The sequence below is a fragment of the Penicillium digitatum genome, chromosome 1 (genome assembly GCF_016767815.1).
Source record: "Penicillium digitatum chromosome 1, complete sequence".
Classification (NCBI taxonomy): domain Eukaryota; kingdom Fungi; phylum Ascomycota; class Eurotiomycetes; order Eurotiales; family Aspergillaceae; genus Penicillium; species Penicillium digitatum.
Genome location: NC_089384.1, coordinates 4,579,834 through 4,596,852, shown reverse-complemented (window position 1 = coordinate 4,596,852; position 17,019 = coordinate 4,579,834). Strand labels below are relative to the sequence as shown.

The following is a 17,019-nucleotide window of genomic DNA, read 5'->3' as shown; positions in this document are numbered from 1 at the left end:
AGTACGGTACGAACTGCTCCGTACATTTTGTATTTTATTATATTTCAAGGTTTTTTTTTTATATAGACGGCTGATCTCCGTACATAACTGGCCTTGTAAGCGATTAAAGTACTCCGTGCTTCCGTTTATCCTTAATCAGGTTAGTGCCAACACGCCGTACACGCAAGACAAATTTAACATTCAGTTGAGAACAGCGCACATGTTACGGCCTTTTAATGATCCAACTTCGAAAAAGTAAATCAAGCTAAGAAGAAAACAAGGAGTGGCGCGTTGATTTCGCCAAGCCAACCTTCCAAGAAACATCTAGGGGCAATGCTTCTTGGCAGCCAAGTGATTCCTCTTGCCAATAATTCCCGCTCCGACGACCAAGAGTCAACTCTTAAGGTCTTGGTATGACCGATGTCACATCTCTTTCGTATGAATTTTGTCAGGTGTGACAAGTCCTCTGATTAATCCAGCTGCCTAGTGCCCTTGTTACGAGCGGCATGCATAAGTCGGTTGGTTTCGGATCCCGGGGTGACTTGGAGCCGGAGGTATTTATATGTAACGATTCATGTTCAACTTGCTATGATCTCGTGTTTTTGTCTATTTCTATTCCATATCTGGACCATCTCGGTCTGACCTTGGGACATATGTAACCACCCCTGATATACAAAAAATATAAACTGACCAATCCTGTTATCTTCACAACTGGTCCAGGCATTCCAGATACTCCTTGGAACATGGCTTGGCCAGTGGCGTAGCCAGCCGAACCCAAAATCACCCACGTGCACGTCTTCTCCTCATGCTCTGCAAATGCCAACTTACCTTCCCAAGCGGTTCCTCCGCTTTGGCTGGTACCAACTCCAAACATTCAAGCCAACCTTTGTCCCCTTTGTGACAGGGAACGCAGCGTGCCAAGTCTCCGGATATCCTGTCCCATCCGGCCGAAGATTCTCCCAAAACACAGCATTACCCTTAATAGGCTTGAATGTGATCCCCATCTCCTCCCTCTTCCCCTTCCTATCTACCCCATCCCGCGGCTCACATTCCAGGAACCGGCACCACCCCTCCCCATCCGGCATCCTCAATCGTGGAAAATTCGTCCCCCCACCCTCACAATTCGCATCAAGATATACCATAAATGTGCTGAACCGGTCTCCGCCCCGTGCCAGCGACCCGGCCCAGTCATAGTGGTGGCGGTAGTGCCCGGAGGTATTGTAGCGCTGCGCCCACATGCGCTCGATATACAGGTCCGGACGCCAGCCCTGGAAGGCACGGGCGCGGTCTTCCAAACAGCGGATTGTGTCGTCGCGGTCGAGAAGGGCGCGGTCGGAGAGGCGTTTCGTTGGGTCTACTCGTTCGGTTTGGCCGTCGTAGACGATTGAGGGGGTGTATTTATTCACGCTGGAGTTCGGCGGAGGTTTGTCCGGTTAGCTTGGTCTGCGGTTTTTCTGCATGTGTTATGCATATCCGTGTGTCTGGGGATTGGTTGTGAGTGAGATCGATGGTTTACCTCATGTCCAGGATGTGGTTCGCTTCGGTTTCGGAGATGAAATTCTCGATATATACGACCAGCGGTTCGCGCGAGAGGATATGAACGCGGTATCCCTCTACACTGGGGCAGCTGAATGGTACGCCATCTTCGGGGCTGATGAAGCTGTCATCGGTGAGGTTGATGCCTGGTCCTGGTGCGCTGGACTCGTCAAAAAGGTCGTCATTTTCCCCGCGTGGTGCTAGCAGGCCCGGGAAGTATCCGCGCACTAGCGGGTCGAGGATGAAGAGATACAGTGGGATCAAGTAGAGAGCCCAGGTAAAAACGGTGGAAAGCTTTGGAAGTGATGCCATTGGATTGACTATAACTAGTCACGGCGATTAAGTAGGCCAAGTAAATGTACAAGGGGAGATTTGGACTGGTAGCTCTCCATGCGACCGGGTGGTGGTTTGCGGATGCTATAGTTGATCCGTCTCTAGGTAGAGACGAGGGCCCATAGGCACGGAGGAGTAATATGATCAAGAAAGAGCGTTGTAGGGCAGGGCCATCTTGCGAAGGAGAGGTTCTCAACGTTGAGGTGGAAATGTCGAAGCGTGTGGGTCTAACAGATTGTGGGCTAACCCGAAGCTAAAAGGAGTGTAACTTCATTGGCAAGACATGATTCACATGTCTCTTGGTAGTGTTCATATCGTATCAGTTACGGACTGAATATCACTTGGTAACATAGCTATATATGCAGCTAGATACAAACATAGGGACATCTTTGGAAAGTCGAGTCTTGTAGGTGCGAGGTGGATGCCGGAGCAACTTGTTCTGTGCTAACATACTGGTTCGATTTGCTGATTTGTATGCAAGTCGGTTTATGTTCAATTTCTTTAATTCTGCCCTTTTGGAAGCTTCACTCAACAATTGACATTACAACCGCAAAACAGATCCACGAAGCCAGATTAACTATCCACGTGCGCACACGATAGATGGCTCACCATTTCTCGAGGTCCATTCTCGATAAGCCCCGCGACGTATCCTCGATCACAGCCTGGACCTTGGGCGCAATGGCCAGCATGAACGTGGCTTTATCTCCGCTCTATACCAACCTGCAGAGGTGTACAAGAACAAAGCGCCGATAATAAGAACCATCACTCACCATGATGGGATTGGACAAGGCCGTCGCAACCACCATGTTAGCGGTGGCCATATCTTGTGTCCCCAAGGCCACCCTGGGCACCTTGGATGCCTTCATCATTCTCACTGCATTGCTGACAATTTCGGCTGTTTTCGGATCAGGGGGGGGGGGGGAAAGGTGTATATCGGTAGCAGACATCAGAAATACTAACCTGCCCTAAATGGTTAGCTACACCGGAACTAGCCCTGCCTGGTTAGACGGCACACTATACATGTCACCGGAAGCCGCCGCATAGCTCTACCTCTTTTAATTTCCCTAAAATGGCAACATTCTCCATGGAACTAAGGGAACATGTCCATGAATTTAGAGCACGGCTGAAGAGAAATAGGCAGTTTGAAAAGGGGTAAGTCCCACCTAGCTGGGACAAGGTGTCTATTTCCCACGTCAAGGGTCCACGGAAAGCTTTCAGCAACATGCAAGTAGTTCTGTCGGGATGTTGGTATTATCTGTTTGGCCAGTTGCCAGCGAGTAATGACGTTGAGCTGCTTTGATCACTGTGAAATCACAGAACATTCTGTGGACAGTGCTCGCGTAGTGCTCACCCTCCTCGGACTTGTAGAATCAGACAGGGCTGCTAGATATATTGCAATGCAGTACAACATAGAGTCAAATGAGTTCCATGGTGCACAGAACCCATGGCCACGAGGGCCGTATAATGTGACAATCACTCGAGATCCTCTCAAGTCTTGTCCCGGATCTCATTAATTGAGAACCGCCTATACCTCCACCTCTCGGTGTATCTTGACATCTTCCACAATCGCCACGTCATCAAGATATCTCGGATTTTGTTATACTCATCCAATTGTAAGGTGCCTAGGGCGATCATCGCCCGTGAAGGGGTGAAATTCCCCGCTGTTGCTCTTGGGAAGTCTGCCAATGAACAAGAAGAAAAAAAAGTCTGTTCCGATGAGGCTTCCTCGGGGTTTACACTGGCAAGTTTGGAACCGAATTCTTCGAGGTAGAATTGAATCGTGGGAGGAATAGAGTGTGATTGAAACATTGGGGATTACTTTCCATGCAGATTTCAAGAATTCTGAAAACACTCCGAAACGAGGTCCACTTTTTGAGATGCGAGTCTGCAGGATCGAACGAAAGTGTAGGCATCTGCAGAGGCGATCGGAAAAGGCTTCAAGGCAGTACTTTGTTCAACTCTGCCAAGCAGAGGCAACCCTTCTGCCCAATTCGCACATGTACCTCACTCTCGACATTGATTCCAGTTTATAAATAAATACGGTATCCATTTATGTATGTAGCTAAGTGCAAAAGAAGACTCCTAACCCCAACCAGGTATCAACTGTTTTAACACCAAGATTTTGGCTTTCATGATAGCATATCATCGTAAAAAAAAGCAGAGAAGAGAAATATAGCAAACCAGACCAAGGTCATGCGCTATTAGCGTTCATCCACTGGGCCCAATCCTCAGCAGAGGCCCCGTTGGTCGGTCGGTAGGCGGCGTTATTGCCAAACAGATCATCAAATGAGATTCCCAGATCCATGTTCATGCCCAAATTCCCATCCATGCCTACGCCGAAATCAGGCAGTCCATTTGGACCGTGCAGTTCGGGGTGTTGTGGTGCGGACTCGGTTCCGATGTCACTTGGATTGTTGAGCTGGAAATTGTATCCCTGCCAGATGAAATTCAGGTTCGGGATTGAGACCAGGTCTGGACTGCTGATCACGTCTGATGGAGTATGGCTCTGCGAGATTGGGGAGTGGACGCGGGATGAAGATCGGGAGTGAGAGGGGCGGAGGTGGCTAGGTACGGATGACTTGATCGTTGGGGTATTTGTGATGGGATAATTCGGCTTGTTTGTGAAGTCAAAGGTTGGAGTGGAGACCGCTGCGCTGGAGGGGTCGCCTGGTGTGGCGGGCCCCATGGCTGGTGCTGAATCGAAGGAATACTGCGATGGCATGCCTGTCCGGTCGTGCCGGAAGTGATCGTCTTCCAGGGTGGACATGGGTTGTGTTGGGTATGCGAATGGATCGTCTGATGGGAACATCATTGGCATGAGGTCTGGGAGATTGGACGGATTGGTGAATTGTTGAGCCCACGCTAGACTTGATGGCTCTTGAGTGGGCATAGATGGCGTCATGCTTGATGAGGAAACATGCTCCGGGGTGGTCATGGTCTCCGTCAGCAGCTCGGGGGTATTCGATACCCACGTGGACTGGTGATTAACGTCAGTAGAGCGATTGCCGACAGGTTGGATGTTGTCCAGACTTCGCTGTCGGCGATTCTGATCATCATAAACAGCTGTCTGAGACATCATCTGCACCGGGAAAGTGCTTGATCGAAGTGGCAGCTTTTTGTCGAAGGAAGGCTTCGCCTCAGGCTCGGCGGTGTTGGAAGGCGCGGGTCGCTTGAGATTGACAGGAGTCTTTGAACTCTGGCGATTTTTCAACATCTCCGGCAACGTCTTGAAAAGGCACTGCAATGTAATTAGTCAATGCCGTTCCAAATGGAAGAAATGAGAATTTACGTTCAAGCTCTGAGAACACCGGTCAGCAGCAAGACTCTTCTTAGCCAATCCGGCTAGGGTATTCTTGCCCTCCATGGCATCTTTCAGAACGCCATCTTTGGCTGTAGGTGAATCCGGGTTCTCGAGCACGAAGAAGATCAAGGAGAGGATGGCGAAATAGGTCGTGTACATGGTGAACCAGAAGGATCCATTGAGCAGTCCTCTCTTTTGCATTCCGGTCGTGATGTGAACAATGTTTCGGGAAACGCTGACGCAGGCAGCTGCACAGGCATACGACCGCTTATCCACACCACGCGCTTGAGAACCACCAGAGACGTAGTGGAGGAATGGGCGGTACATCACCATCTGCACGTGGGCATAGCTTATACGCAGCAATTGCCGGACACTGGTTAGATGTTAGTCAAATCGATTCAATAGATCATCACTGCAGACATGAGACTTACCGTTCTAGCTGTGGTGACACTTCTGTACCTGGTCGCAGAGCAGGAGGCAATTCCTCCATCCAGTTTTGCAGATCTCGCTCGATCTCCCGAATTTTGGAGTGGCTGACCATGTATCGCTGGTCTGACTTAGAGCGATAGCGAGCATGTTTGACTGGGTAGATATATTTCACCACCTTCAGAATAATGTTGGAAAGGCGAGTGTGTGCATTGCATCCAGCCATCAGCGGGGTATAATTAGACGGAGGTTGAGTAATTCCTTCCGTGGTGATGTAATCACCATCAACCTCCATAGGGTACTCTTGATCGATATCATCGTCACTCAGCATCTGGGGAAGACCTAACAGGGTGCTCACGTAGATGTCCATCTTGCGAATGACCCAGAAGATGCGCTTTCGAAGCTCTCGTTCAAGGGGGTTAAAGTCGGCCGCAACAGAACGATGGAGACCTAATCGCAGTGCCGAACGAAGTGCAATCCCCACATATGAGTAGCATGTGCTCAGCTTAGCGGAGGATTGAAGGAAGAGAGCCATAAAACAGATTGCCTGGAGAGAAACCAAGTCACGGCAGTCGGTGATCTCCAGCAGTTGTCGACCGGCCTTGAAGAATTGGAACCTGTCAAGGAAATTAGTCGGTGCCAAAGATCAAGCCGGCTTTACTAGGACTTACCCTTGGCCTATGGCGCCTTCGTAGCCAGACAAGTCCAGGGTACCCTGTCCGGATTCATTGTCCGAGAACAAGCAGCCAACGGCAATGACGATATATAAAAGCGGCAAGAAGGCGTTCTCTTGGTTTGTGAATTGTTCTGGGGGAGTATCGTAAATGCGCTCCAGACTTGCGAAAAAGGAGGGTATGTGTACAAATTTCATCAAGGAGCAGGCATGGTCGATGGCATTGTGACACAAGCGGCGAGCAACCTCTCGTGGAGGCAGATCATGTGTAGGAGGTAATGTGGTGTCTTGAGGCGACTCGGACATAGACTTTGGACTATCTAGCATATGCGCGGTTATCGAGGGGCGCGACCGTGCCATGGGGCTCGAGATATCTGCTGCGCCCAACTGTTTGCGCAATCGGCGAACAAAGAGAACGCCCGAGGTGTGCCCGTGATAATCCCAATAGCCCTGGTCATCCCGATCTAAGCAGCCCGAATTATCGACCATGGTTTCAAGTAGTCCCTCATCTGCTCCTTCTTGCGCCGTCTCTTGTACACTCGAGGGTTTGGCATCTTCGGTCGCTTGATTTGGTTTTTGGGCGGCTGTGAATTTTTGTTCTGTCGCATGCACATCTAGTTGCGGATCATCGAGATCGACATTTGGAAGAACGACTCGAAGGAGCGCTTCGGCTTTTTGGAGCCGATTCTCAAGGGCCTCGACATATTGCGGGGCGGGATTTCGACGGCGGTTGGAGGGTTGGTCGTATGAACACTCTATAGAGCGGCTGTTAGGGCGCATGTCTTTTTTTTTTCAAGCGAGATTAACTGCATAGGACTCTGCGTACCATAACTATAGACTGTGCAATGAGTGCATGGCTGTTTGCCATCGCACTTAATTTTTTTTCTGCGACACTCGTCGCAAGCGCGGCCGACCCGTCGCCTCTTCTGCGCAGGTAATGATTTGGGATCTGTGGTGGAGGAAATGTCATGGGTAGGACTGTGATGATCGCCATCATGCGAATACTTGAAGTTCATGGGCGCGGGATCCTCTTCATTCTCGCCAGAAACAGGGCTCGTCGTAGTCGCCATGACTGGATATCTGAGGTTCGTAAAATGCACGGAGTCATGTAAAAACGAATGGTAGTCTTGGCGGGCGATCCGAGGTGAATTTCACTATTTCACCAGATGATATGGATCGCCCTATTTCGCAGTTGCAAGATGAGCAGAATCAAATAGGAAAAAGTTAGTGGAGACTTGTGCAAAGTCTGACAGTGTTCGATTGGAATTCCCACTTTGGGGGGAGGGGGGAAAGTAGAATTTGGAATACTAGTTGAAAGGTCCGAGGGAAATTTTGAGATCGTAGGATCTTAGGATCTTATTGAGGATCTTGAGGGGAAATCGACGATGATGAAATGATTATTCCCGAGGGCGGTGTGTTGAATATCAAAAGTCTCGGGTATCAAGGTCCAAAGAACAACGTATGTCTTCGTATGGAGTAGCTTTGGAGAAAAAAGAACGATCAAGTTCATCATCAAACAAGTTCAGATTTAGTCAGGAAGAGTCATACGGCTTAAGACTGGGTACTCAGGTGGATATCGGGGCTTCAACATGCGCGACGCCGATACATAAAGTTCCGTGTTGGTGCGGCTTTTTCCAGAATTTTCCCTTTTGACTGAGGCATTTTTGGGAGATTTTCAGGGATTTCGACAATTTCATTTTCATATCCAATAAGAAGTAGAAAAAGCTCGCTGTTAAGGCTTTAGCCCCGTCCCCACTGCCCGATTTGTCTAGACCCGGTCATTTCGCCGACTTCTACTCCGTGTGGACTACCGAATTTTGAATCTCTCTTGGAAAATGAAGAAAAGACAAGTTCAAGCATCCATATGAACTCCGCATGTGATGTCTAATGTTTGGGTTGGAAATTGAACTGCAGCCTCGTGTGGAATCTTATTAATGGGGTCTCCTTGCCTAGGTGGACCTTATACGGAGTACTCCGTATCAAGCTCATACCAGCCAGGTTGATTAATCTATATTAGTCCACGGTTCTTCTTGCATAAGGAGCACGGAGGACTATGATGTACGGAGCATCCCGGCACAGAAAAAGGTAATCACTTGGACAGAAATAGTAATATCTTCCTCAATTGCATTTTTTAATACTATGACATCACATCACTATAACAGTAGGTTTCTATTCTGGACCCTGGAATAGAAACTTTGCGAGATAATTTGCAATTTACATTAAACAAAATCAGAAGTGCGAAGTACGAAGTGAGAAGTATAGAGCAAAACATACAGTCCTGGACCATTGAACGCCCTTGCGCTGTCATCATGAAGGGGTTGGCCATACAGAGGGGGTCGTTGAAACAAGGCAGCATGCGTCAGAATGCTTGACAGCCCTGTGACGCGAGATTCGAGGAATGCAAACATCGAGATAACCTATTGCCCTATACAGAATCCATTCTGATCGGGCCCCGAAGTTCGAGTTCCCGATGTGCCTCATCAATAACCGTTGAAGTACGAAGGACAAAACGTTGCCAAGTTAACTGCGTCATAATTGTTTTGAGCTATTAATAAGCCTCTTGACTATTCCGCTCTAGCCAGTTAAGCCTGGAAACGGTCCTGAAGATCCCTCGCATCCCGCATGGCATTCCATTCGCAAGTAGCCCCTACGGCACGTCCCACTTTCCCGAAGGTGGATCGGCATGTATAACAACGCCAACGCGACTTTCTCTAGCTTGGCTTTATATTGATAGCCTCGACCTCCGATTCCAATTTTCATAGGCTATGGAGCTAGGCGAGACAAAGAATGACTTTCTACCTCGCCACCTTCTGCTGCGCCTTTGCCGCTCTGGGATCATTCCTGTTCGGATTTGATTCGGGCATAATTTCTTCCAGCATCGAGCAGGAGGCTTTTCTGCGCCAATTTGGGTCTCCAACTCTGTCTGGCGCCGCCACGGGCAGCATTCTTTCGTCATATCTCGGTGAGAATCTATCGTCGTCGGATCTTGCCGCGATCGGGATCTAATGTTAGTGACCAGGAGGCGCAATCGTGGGCTCGGTCTTCGCCCCGTCTATTTCGGATTTTTATGGCCGCAGAATGATCCTCCTCATTGGCGGTCTTTTTGCCACTCTGGGTGCTGGGCTCCAGGGAGGTGCGGTCAATATCGCGATGCTGATCGCTGGTCGGTGCATTGCGGGTCTAGCAATTGGGCAGATGTCTGCCACTATTCCCGTTTATTGTGTAGGTTGACACACGGTCCAGCAACTAAGCTTCATCTGACGTGAACCCAGAGTGAGGTTGCCCCGCCACAGATCCGGGGGATGTTAGCTAGTATTCAACATTGGATGATTGGCTTAGGGTTCGTGGTTGCTGTGAGTAACCGCCGCCGGGGTTTCGCTATGTTCCAACTGACGGGTTTCAAGCAATGGGTGGGATATGAGTGTTCCCGTCAAGGTGGAGCCTTCTCGTGGCGCTTTCCACTTTCCTTTCAAGCCGGGCCAGCCATTTTTCTTATCTGTGGCGTCTGGCTCCTTCCTGAATCGCCAAGATGGCTCATAGAAAAGGGTAGAGAGGAAGAAGGCTGCGCAGTCCTCGCCCGACTCCATCTCAACAAAAGCGCAACCAACACCTCACTACTCGAACATGAGCTCTTCCAAATTCAACAGAGCCTAGTATCCGAAAAGCAATCAGCCATTCGATCCTGGCGCCAACTTCTCCTCTCCCCGCGCTGGCGACGCAGGATCCTTCTAGCTTGCGGTCTGCAAGTCTTCACCCTGTGCTCAGGCACAAACGTAATCTCATATTACGGCCCACGACTCTTCAAAACGCTCGGCCTTCCAACATCAACATGCCTCATGATAATCGGATTATGGGGCGCGCTAGCGCTGTTTTGGGATATTGTTTTCATGCTTCTCATCGACAAAGTCGGGCGCCGGAAGCTGCTCATCTCATCCCTGCTCGGCATGGGAGCAGCTCTGTGCATCGAAGCCACGCTCGCGCGGTACATAAATTTCAGCGACCCCAACGCCAACCCACATGTTCTGCAAGCTGCCATCGCCATGTTCTTTGTCTTCTCGTTCTTCTTCACGGCTGTTGGCATGATCTCCTGGGTTTACCAGTGTGAGATCTTCCCCACGCCTATTCGAGCGCGCGGCTCGGCCATGGCGACCGCCACGCACTGGAGTGTGAGTCTAATCTTCACGCAGTGTTCGCCTATTGCACTGATGAACATCGGGCCCAAATATTTCTACTGTTTTGCAGGTTTCAATTGGGTGGCGATGATTGTTGTTTGGGCCTTTTATTCGGAGACTGCGGGTCGTTCTCTTGAGGGAGTTGAGGAAGTTTTCTCAAAACAGTTTGGTGATGACCAGTCGGAACGCTCTTTTGTTGACGAGAATACTCCAGTGGCTATTACACCGCGTTCACATATTCGACATAAGGGGTTGCATCCGCTGTCGATGCATCCCACTTGTGATACAGTTAGCGTTAGTAGCAGTGACGATGAGTCTGGGGATGAGATCGGAACCAAGGAGGTTTAGATTGTACGACTTGGAATTTATGAAATGATGAAATGCAGAAGGAGCAGTAACGAAGAGAATATGCATTTTCAATGTGACTACTTACACATTACAACATCAACCTCTATGTATCGCTGTAGATCAAGGGAATGTAGGATTTCGCACATCAGCCGCGCCTTAGTCGCACAAAGATGCTTGATTATCCGTACTGAAGTGCCCTGGCAATGAGCTCGAGTCGGCGATAGTACATCGCGGACCCCAGCTCATTTTTTTATTTTTTTACATATAACATGTGGACGGATGTCACGGTATCGTTTCTCCACGATATCGTTCTAATTGTTACAACGTAGTTTGTTGGAGAAGATTCAAGTGCAATGCTAGACTAGATCGAGAGATGAATGGAGGATTTCCAAGGTTCCGGCCAAAGTTGAGCTGCCACTTGCGAAGGTGTCCTCAGGGGCCATTTTGAATTGTCAGGGGTCTTAATTTTCCTGTGGCTGACTTGTTTTAGGCCGGAAATGAGGATGCCTGAATTATTCTGCCAGAACGCCTCCTCGAGTGAAGCTTTTCATGCAACATAGAAGTACGAATCTCCAGATTTTGGGGAATTTATTGAAGATGAGATCTTTAAGCTATTCCTACTGTGTAGATGGCTAGGATCATCGATGGATTTCACACTCGAGAGGGCCATCAACGCCAGGTTTTAGGTTAAAATAGAGCTTTGTATGGTGCGAATAGCTGCAAAATCAATGAAAAGGGGCATGTGCGCGGGGAGAGCCTCACCGCCTTTTATTTAGCAGATTTGAACTCCGTGCTCCGCATAGTGAGTGGAAATTGATTCAACGTTCAATTTACAATGCACGGTTATAAGCGGTAATGAGCGGTCGAGAGCGGTCGAGAGCGGTCGAAAGCAAGGTATTCATAGGAACATTAAGGCATCAATCCCCCTGACAATTTAAAAATGGCCCCTGAGGACACCTTCGCAGCCACCCGATTGCCTTTTGGGCGTACCAGGACCCACTTCCCAAATAGGCAACTAGAACCGCCAGCGTAGTTGGCAGCTCGGAAATCCTCAAGTGGCAGAACATCTCAATCCAAGCATTATTAAAAAAAAAAGGCGACAAAGGAAAAAAAGGCACAATTGACTTGTATCCTAGCCATTGGCAAAGAAATGCCCCGGTTGTTGCGGTTACTTGCAGACCAGTCTGTAAAATGAGAGCAGATGGGTTTATGTTGCATGGGGAAAGCGTGTGTGGATATCAAGCGTTCAGGACTCTATGTAATATATCTCTTCTACCTCTATGTGGCCCTCAATTTTTGTGTGAAGAAAATCAAAACTCCTAGATCACAACTAGCAAGCAGCAAGGATTTCACAGCAACACCCTCAAAACCCCGGAAAAAAAACGGGGCAAATGACCGATACCGCTTAAATCGGCTCATCACGAGGCTCAACAAGGATCTCATTGACAGAGACATGCTCAGGTTGGGTCAGGGCGTAAACAATGGAGTTAGCAACATCAGAAGGATCGAGGATCTTCGCTCCGGATGGCTCTCCAAATTTCTTGATGGCTTCAGCATCCGTCGACATGCTCAGAAGATCCGTGGAAGTATTTCCGGGCTGGATACTCGTAACACGCAAGCCAGCACCTGCGGTCTCAAGACGGAGGGCTTGGAGGGTGGCCTCGACGAAGAACTTGCTGGCTGAGTACACACCGAGACCAGGGAAGACCTTACGTCCGGCATCAGAGGAGATGGCCACGACATGGCCGCGGCCGCGCGAGAGCATGCCGGGAACTGTTGAAGAGAGAGCGTGCAAGAGACCCTTGCAGTTGACGTCGACTGTGCGCTCCCACTCGTCCATCTGGGTGTTTGCCATCATGGTGAAGTACATGACACCAGCGCATGCAACCAAGATGTCGACTGGACCGAGCTCCTCACTTGCTGCTTGGACGAGAGCTTCCATCTGAGTCTTGCTTGTGACGTCGGTTGATCGGAGGATACACTTCACGCCGTGAGCCTCGACCTTGCGCTTGGTGCTCTCAAGAGCATCCAGGCGTCGGGCGCCAAGGGCGACAGCACAGCCCTTCTTGGCTAGGGCGGCTGCTACCGCCGCACCGATGCCCGAAGAAGCACCAGTCACCACGGCGACCTGGCCGCTGAGTGGCCCCGTCACTGAAACCCCGGTTGGTCGGTTTGGGGCATTTTGACGAGATGGGGGCCGGGGTAGCCAGCCTCGAGCGAACCAATGCCGAGTGTAGGTCTCCAGTAACAGGCTGTCCACCTTGGGACGCTCGATAACGGCCCGGAAAGGTCTGGTCAAAGCATTATCAAGGACGACGATGTCTCGGAGGAACTTGACAGTGGGCATACCACTGCGAAGAATGTCCACAGTAAACGAACCATCACCACCCTTGGCTGGGCCTCTCTTCTCGAACCACAGGGCCACCCACTCATCCCATGGGAGAGGGTGTGTCTCATAACCAAGCTGTTTGAGATTCTCAAAAACTGATCGAGTATCGACCGGCGTGGGATCTCCGAGATGGAACACAGTTTGGTCTGTCTGGGTCTGAGTAGCAAGATGGATAATGGATTTGCTGACAAAGTTCACTGGGGTCATCTCAGCACGCCATCCTTCCACGTCTGGAGCGTATCCAAGCTGGATGGATTCCACAATCAATGCAGTGAGCAAATCCCACGCATTGGCAGAGCCTGTCTCACTGTGACCACTGATGGTACCACAACGGTGAATCTTGACTGGCAATCCACGCTCGCCAGCCTTAAGAACGAGCTGCTCTGCAACCCACTTTGTCTGACCATAGCCATCTAGTAGCCTTTTGGGGACATCTTCTACATCTAGTATGGTAGTTTCGGGCCAGCCTTTCTCACCTGATGGTGGCAAAACACCATTGGTAGAGATGTACTGCACGGTCGCGCCACCCTTGGCGGCCAGACGAAGAATCTCTCGGGTTCCACCCACATTTGCTCCCCTAAGTGCAGCGTAGGGGTAAACAAGGTTGACAGTGGCTGCAGCATGCACAATCACCTGGACACGAGCCGCGATGTTCTCAAATTCATCTAAACTCAGACCCAGTCGAGGCCGAGAAAGGTTTCCTGGTAGAATTTCGAGACGCTCCAGAATAGAATCGCGCCAGAGTCCCATATCTAGGAGGTTCCTACGGATTCGAGCCACACCTCCGGCTTGATCATCCTGCTCCGGGTCGCTGAAACGCACAAGACATATGATTCGAGCGGATGTGTTCTCTATCAAATCATTGAGCAGGAAAGCACCCAGGAAACCAGTCACACCAGTCAAAAGCACCGTGTCGGCCGAAGCAATTGAAGTGATCGCGGTATTAATGGGCTTGATGTCCTCGTCCAGTGTGGCATCGGAAAGCAAGACTGCCGGCAAATTTGCCTGTACTTCTTCAGCGTGGCCATCTCTGACAGCGCGCACAGTTCCCAAGTGACCGGAAAGAGTAGTGTTCTCTGCGAGACGAGGAATAGGAACACGGAAGCCGAAACGTCTAGAAAGCTTGGATGATAGATCTGCCAGAGACAAAGAGTGTCCGCCCAGATCAAAGAAGTTATCTTCGGCCTTGATCAAACTCTTCGAGACTTTCAGAACAGCCTCCCATATTGCCGCAATGTCGTTGAGACCAATCGGGTCCTTTCCTGCGCTTTGCTCGCTGCCATTGGGACTGGAGCTACGAGGTGAAGGGAGGTTTTTCATGTCAACCTTCCCGGAGACCTCGTTGGTAGGCAACTGATCTAGTGCAACCCATAGAGCAGGGATCATGTACTGGGCAAGGCGATTCTCGAGGGCACGACGCGCGCTAGGGGAGTGACCGGACTCGTTTATCACGACCGAAGGGCGATTGGAGGATGCCTCCTTGTCAGCAACAACGTAGGCGACCAGTTGTCGGTCTAGTCCATCACCGTATGCAGTGACAACACACTGACTGACAGCCAGGTACTGGCAGATGTCACTTTCGACCTTTGCCGGAACTACCGAATATCCACGTAGCTTGATCATTGCACCGACGCGGCCGGTGATTTCGAGGTACCCAGAAGGCAGCTTGCGGGCGAGATCGCCCGTCTTGTACATACGAGCACCAGGCGTGGAATCAAAAATGTCCGGAGCGAAAGCCTTGGCGGTAGTCTCGGGAAGGTTAATGTATTCCCGCGCCAACAAAGGACCTCCAATGAAGAGTTCTCCCGATGTTCCCATCTCTACCTCCTGTCCCTCCTCGTTTAGAACATAGGTGTGTGTAGGAACGATCGATGGGCCAACTGGACAATAAATCGAGTCGCCATCTACCATTTCACGGATATCGCCGCAGGCAATCTCATGGGTTTCACATGCACTGTAGCAGTTGAGTAGGCGGGCATTGGGAAGAATATTGATGGCCTTGCGAGCAAGATCGGTTGTCACAACCTCACCGTTCAGCCAAACGATGCGCAAATCAGGCACACGAGTACCGAACCGGGGATAGCGTAAAAGAACGGTAGCCAGGAGAGTGGGGGTCATGAGTGTTTCTGTAACCTTCTTAGCCGAGAGCAGGTCAACCAGAGCCGCGGGGTCATAGCTCGCTTCGTCGGGCACAATAACCACCGTGGCTCCGCGCAGCAGCGGCCGCAACATCTCCCAGATGAAGAAGACATTGCAAGCCACCCGATCACCGGGTTGTACATCCTGCACTGCAAATCTCCGATCGTATGATAGTACCGGGGCGCGGTGTGGATTGGCAATTCCCTTGGGCTTGCCAGTTGTTCCTGACGAGTAGGACACAAACGCCAAGCGATCCAAATCGTCATCTGCCGGCAACGGAGAAGGTTCCTTGGCGTGTCCATTGATTTCAATAACGGTTCCATCCAAGGCAATCACCGGGACAGTCGCTTTGATTTTATCGGCCTCAGACTTGTGTGTGATAATTACGGCGGGACTAGCGTCCTCAATAACATCCGCCAAGAGGTCCGCGGGGTAAGCCAATTCGAGAACAAGGAAGGCACCGCCTGCACGGAGCGCTGCCAGACAAGCAATCACGTAGTGTGCGCTGCGAGGTAGGAGCACACCCACGAGAGTGTCACGGCTCACTCCATAGGTCCGTAGGCGACTGGCAAGGGCCTCAACTTCTTGATCCAGCTGGATATATGTGTATGTCGTGTTCTCATCTTCCAGGGCGATGGCATCTGGGGTTGCCTGCACCTGTCGTTTAAAGAGTGTGGGCAAATCCTTGGTGATGTCGAGGATAGCCATTGCTTCGGTACGGAGGGTATGAGAATCACGCTATACAGGTCAAACGCTACCAAAGTTCACTTAATAGGGTGGGAAACAAAGATGTGATTGTAAGGTTGTGATCATTGGAATCTCGAGCAGAGAGAGGAAAAATGGGTTGTTGAGATTCTAAGTTTCTAAGAGCTTCGAGGTGCCAATGGAAACCGATTGATGTTCCAGAGCCCGTGTTCGTGTGGGGGTTCTCCGGGAACGGGGGCTATTGTGTCTCCGGATTTGGTCCATCTTGCACATTGACCCTTTATTTTTTTGTTTTTTTATGGTTGTTTCTGTTTCTTTGATTTGGATATGAAATGCGATTGTTTACGCTGGTCGTTCTCTCTACACCGATCTAAGCTATTTCATCTCTGATCAACAAATACTGCCAAATATCACATGGAATTCGAGTTGGACCCACTTCAAGATTTGCATGTGAAAGAGCCCTTTCCCAACACTTTGATTCTTCCCCGGGGTCACAATGCGCAATGTGCGGCAAGGTTGAGAATTCATTTTTTTGACTTGCCTTTGGCTCAAAGGAATTCCACGCTCTAGGGTATAAGCGATGGGAAGAAAATGATGGATTCCTCTAGTACCTGGAAATTAATCATAAGAGGGGCTTAGCCATGTGATCCAGCCGCTTGACCGCAACAGGTCGTGAATTGACCTGAAGATTCAGGTATCAAGTGCACGGACCCCTTTAAGACGATCCCTCGAGGGCCAGTCCTTCTCCGTCCACTTTGAACGTCCTGATGCACGGATTTGCCCTGATCAACTACTAGAATATGCGGCAAACTCGGCAAAACATCTTACAGGTAGTTGTATATCAACCTTGAATATATGCTATACCCACCTGGGCACGTGCCCACATGCCTACCTAGGTATAGTCGCACGGAACTTCCCGAGATCTCCAGGGCTCATCTGGTCCCAATCCTACGAGTTTCACCCATAAGCAATGGTCTTTTGGCCTACCGTGGGCACAGTCATCCATAGAGAGGACTGG

At 50.1% G+C, this 17,019-nt stretch overlaps 4 protein-coding genes across 4 annotated transcripts; 1 reads left to right on the top strand and 3 right to left on the bottom strand.

The window, feature by feature from the left end:
• Window positions 1-803: 803 nt before the first annotated feature.
• On the bottom strand, window positions 804-1,827 carry Pdw03_3921 (Oxidoreductase, putative; the record flags this gene model as incomplete). The annotated part of the gene is made up of 2 exons (XM_014676202.1): window positions 804-1,386; window positions 1,496-1,827. The coding sequence occupies 2 exons, from the start codon at window positions 1,825-1,827 to the stop codon at window positions 804-806; spliced, it is 915 nt and encodes a 304-aa protein (XP_014531688.1).
• Window positions 1,828-4,039: 2,212 nt separating this feature from the next.
• Pdw03_3920 (C6 transcription factor (Mut3), putative) lies at window positions 4,040-7,318 on the bottom strand (the record flags this gene model as incomplete). The annotated part of the gene is made up of 5 exons (XM_066100625.1): window positions 4,040-5,086; window positions 5,138-5,522; window positions 5,581-6,192; window positions 6,247-7,003; window positions 7,075-7,318. The coding sequence occupies 5 exons, from the start codon at window positions 7,316-7,318 to the stop codon at window positions 4,040-4,042; spliced, it is 3,045 nt and encodes a 1,014-aa protein (XP_065956025.1).
• A 1,717-nt stretch (window positions 7,319-9,035) lies between these two features.
• Window positions 9,036-10,768, top strand: Pdw03_3919 (Major facilitator superfamily domain, general substrate transporter; the record flags this gene model as incomplete). Its single annotated transcript, XM_014676204.2, has 4 exons — window positions 9,036-9,210; window positions 9,268-9,470; window positions 9,521-9,601; window positions 9,653-10,768. The coding sequence occupies 4 exons, from the start codon at window positions 9,036-9,038 to the stop codon at window positions 10,766-10,768; spliced, it is 1,575 nt and encodes a 524-aa protein (XP_014531690.2).
• Window positions 10,769-12,173: 1,405 nt separating this feature from the next.
• Pdw03_3918 (Male sterility, NAD-binding) lies at window positions 12,174-16,004 on the bottom strand (the record flags this gene model as incomplete). Its single annotated transcript, XM_014676205.1, has 1 exon — window positions 12,174-16,004. One exon carries the CDS (start codon window positions 16,002-16,004, stop codon window positions 12,174-12,176), a length of 3,831 nt encoding a protein of 1,276 aa, XP_014531691.1.
• Window positions 16,005-17,019: the final 1,015 nt, after the last annotated feature.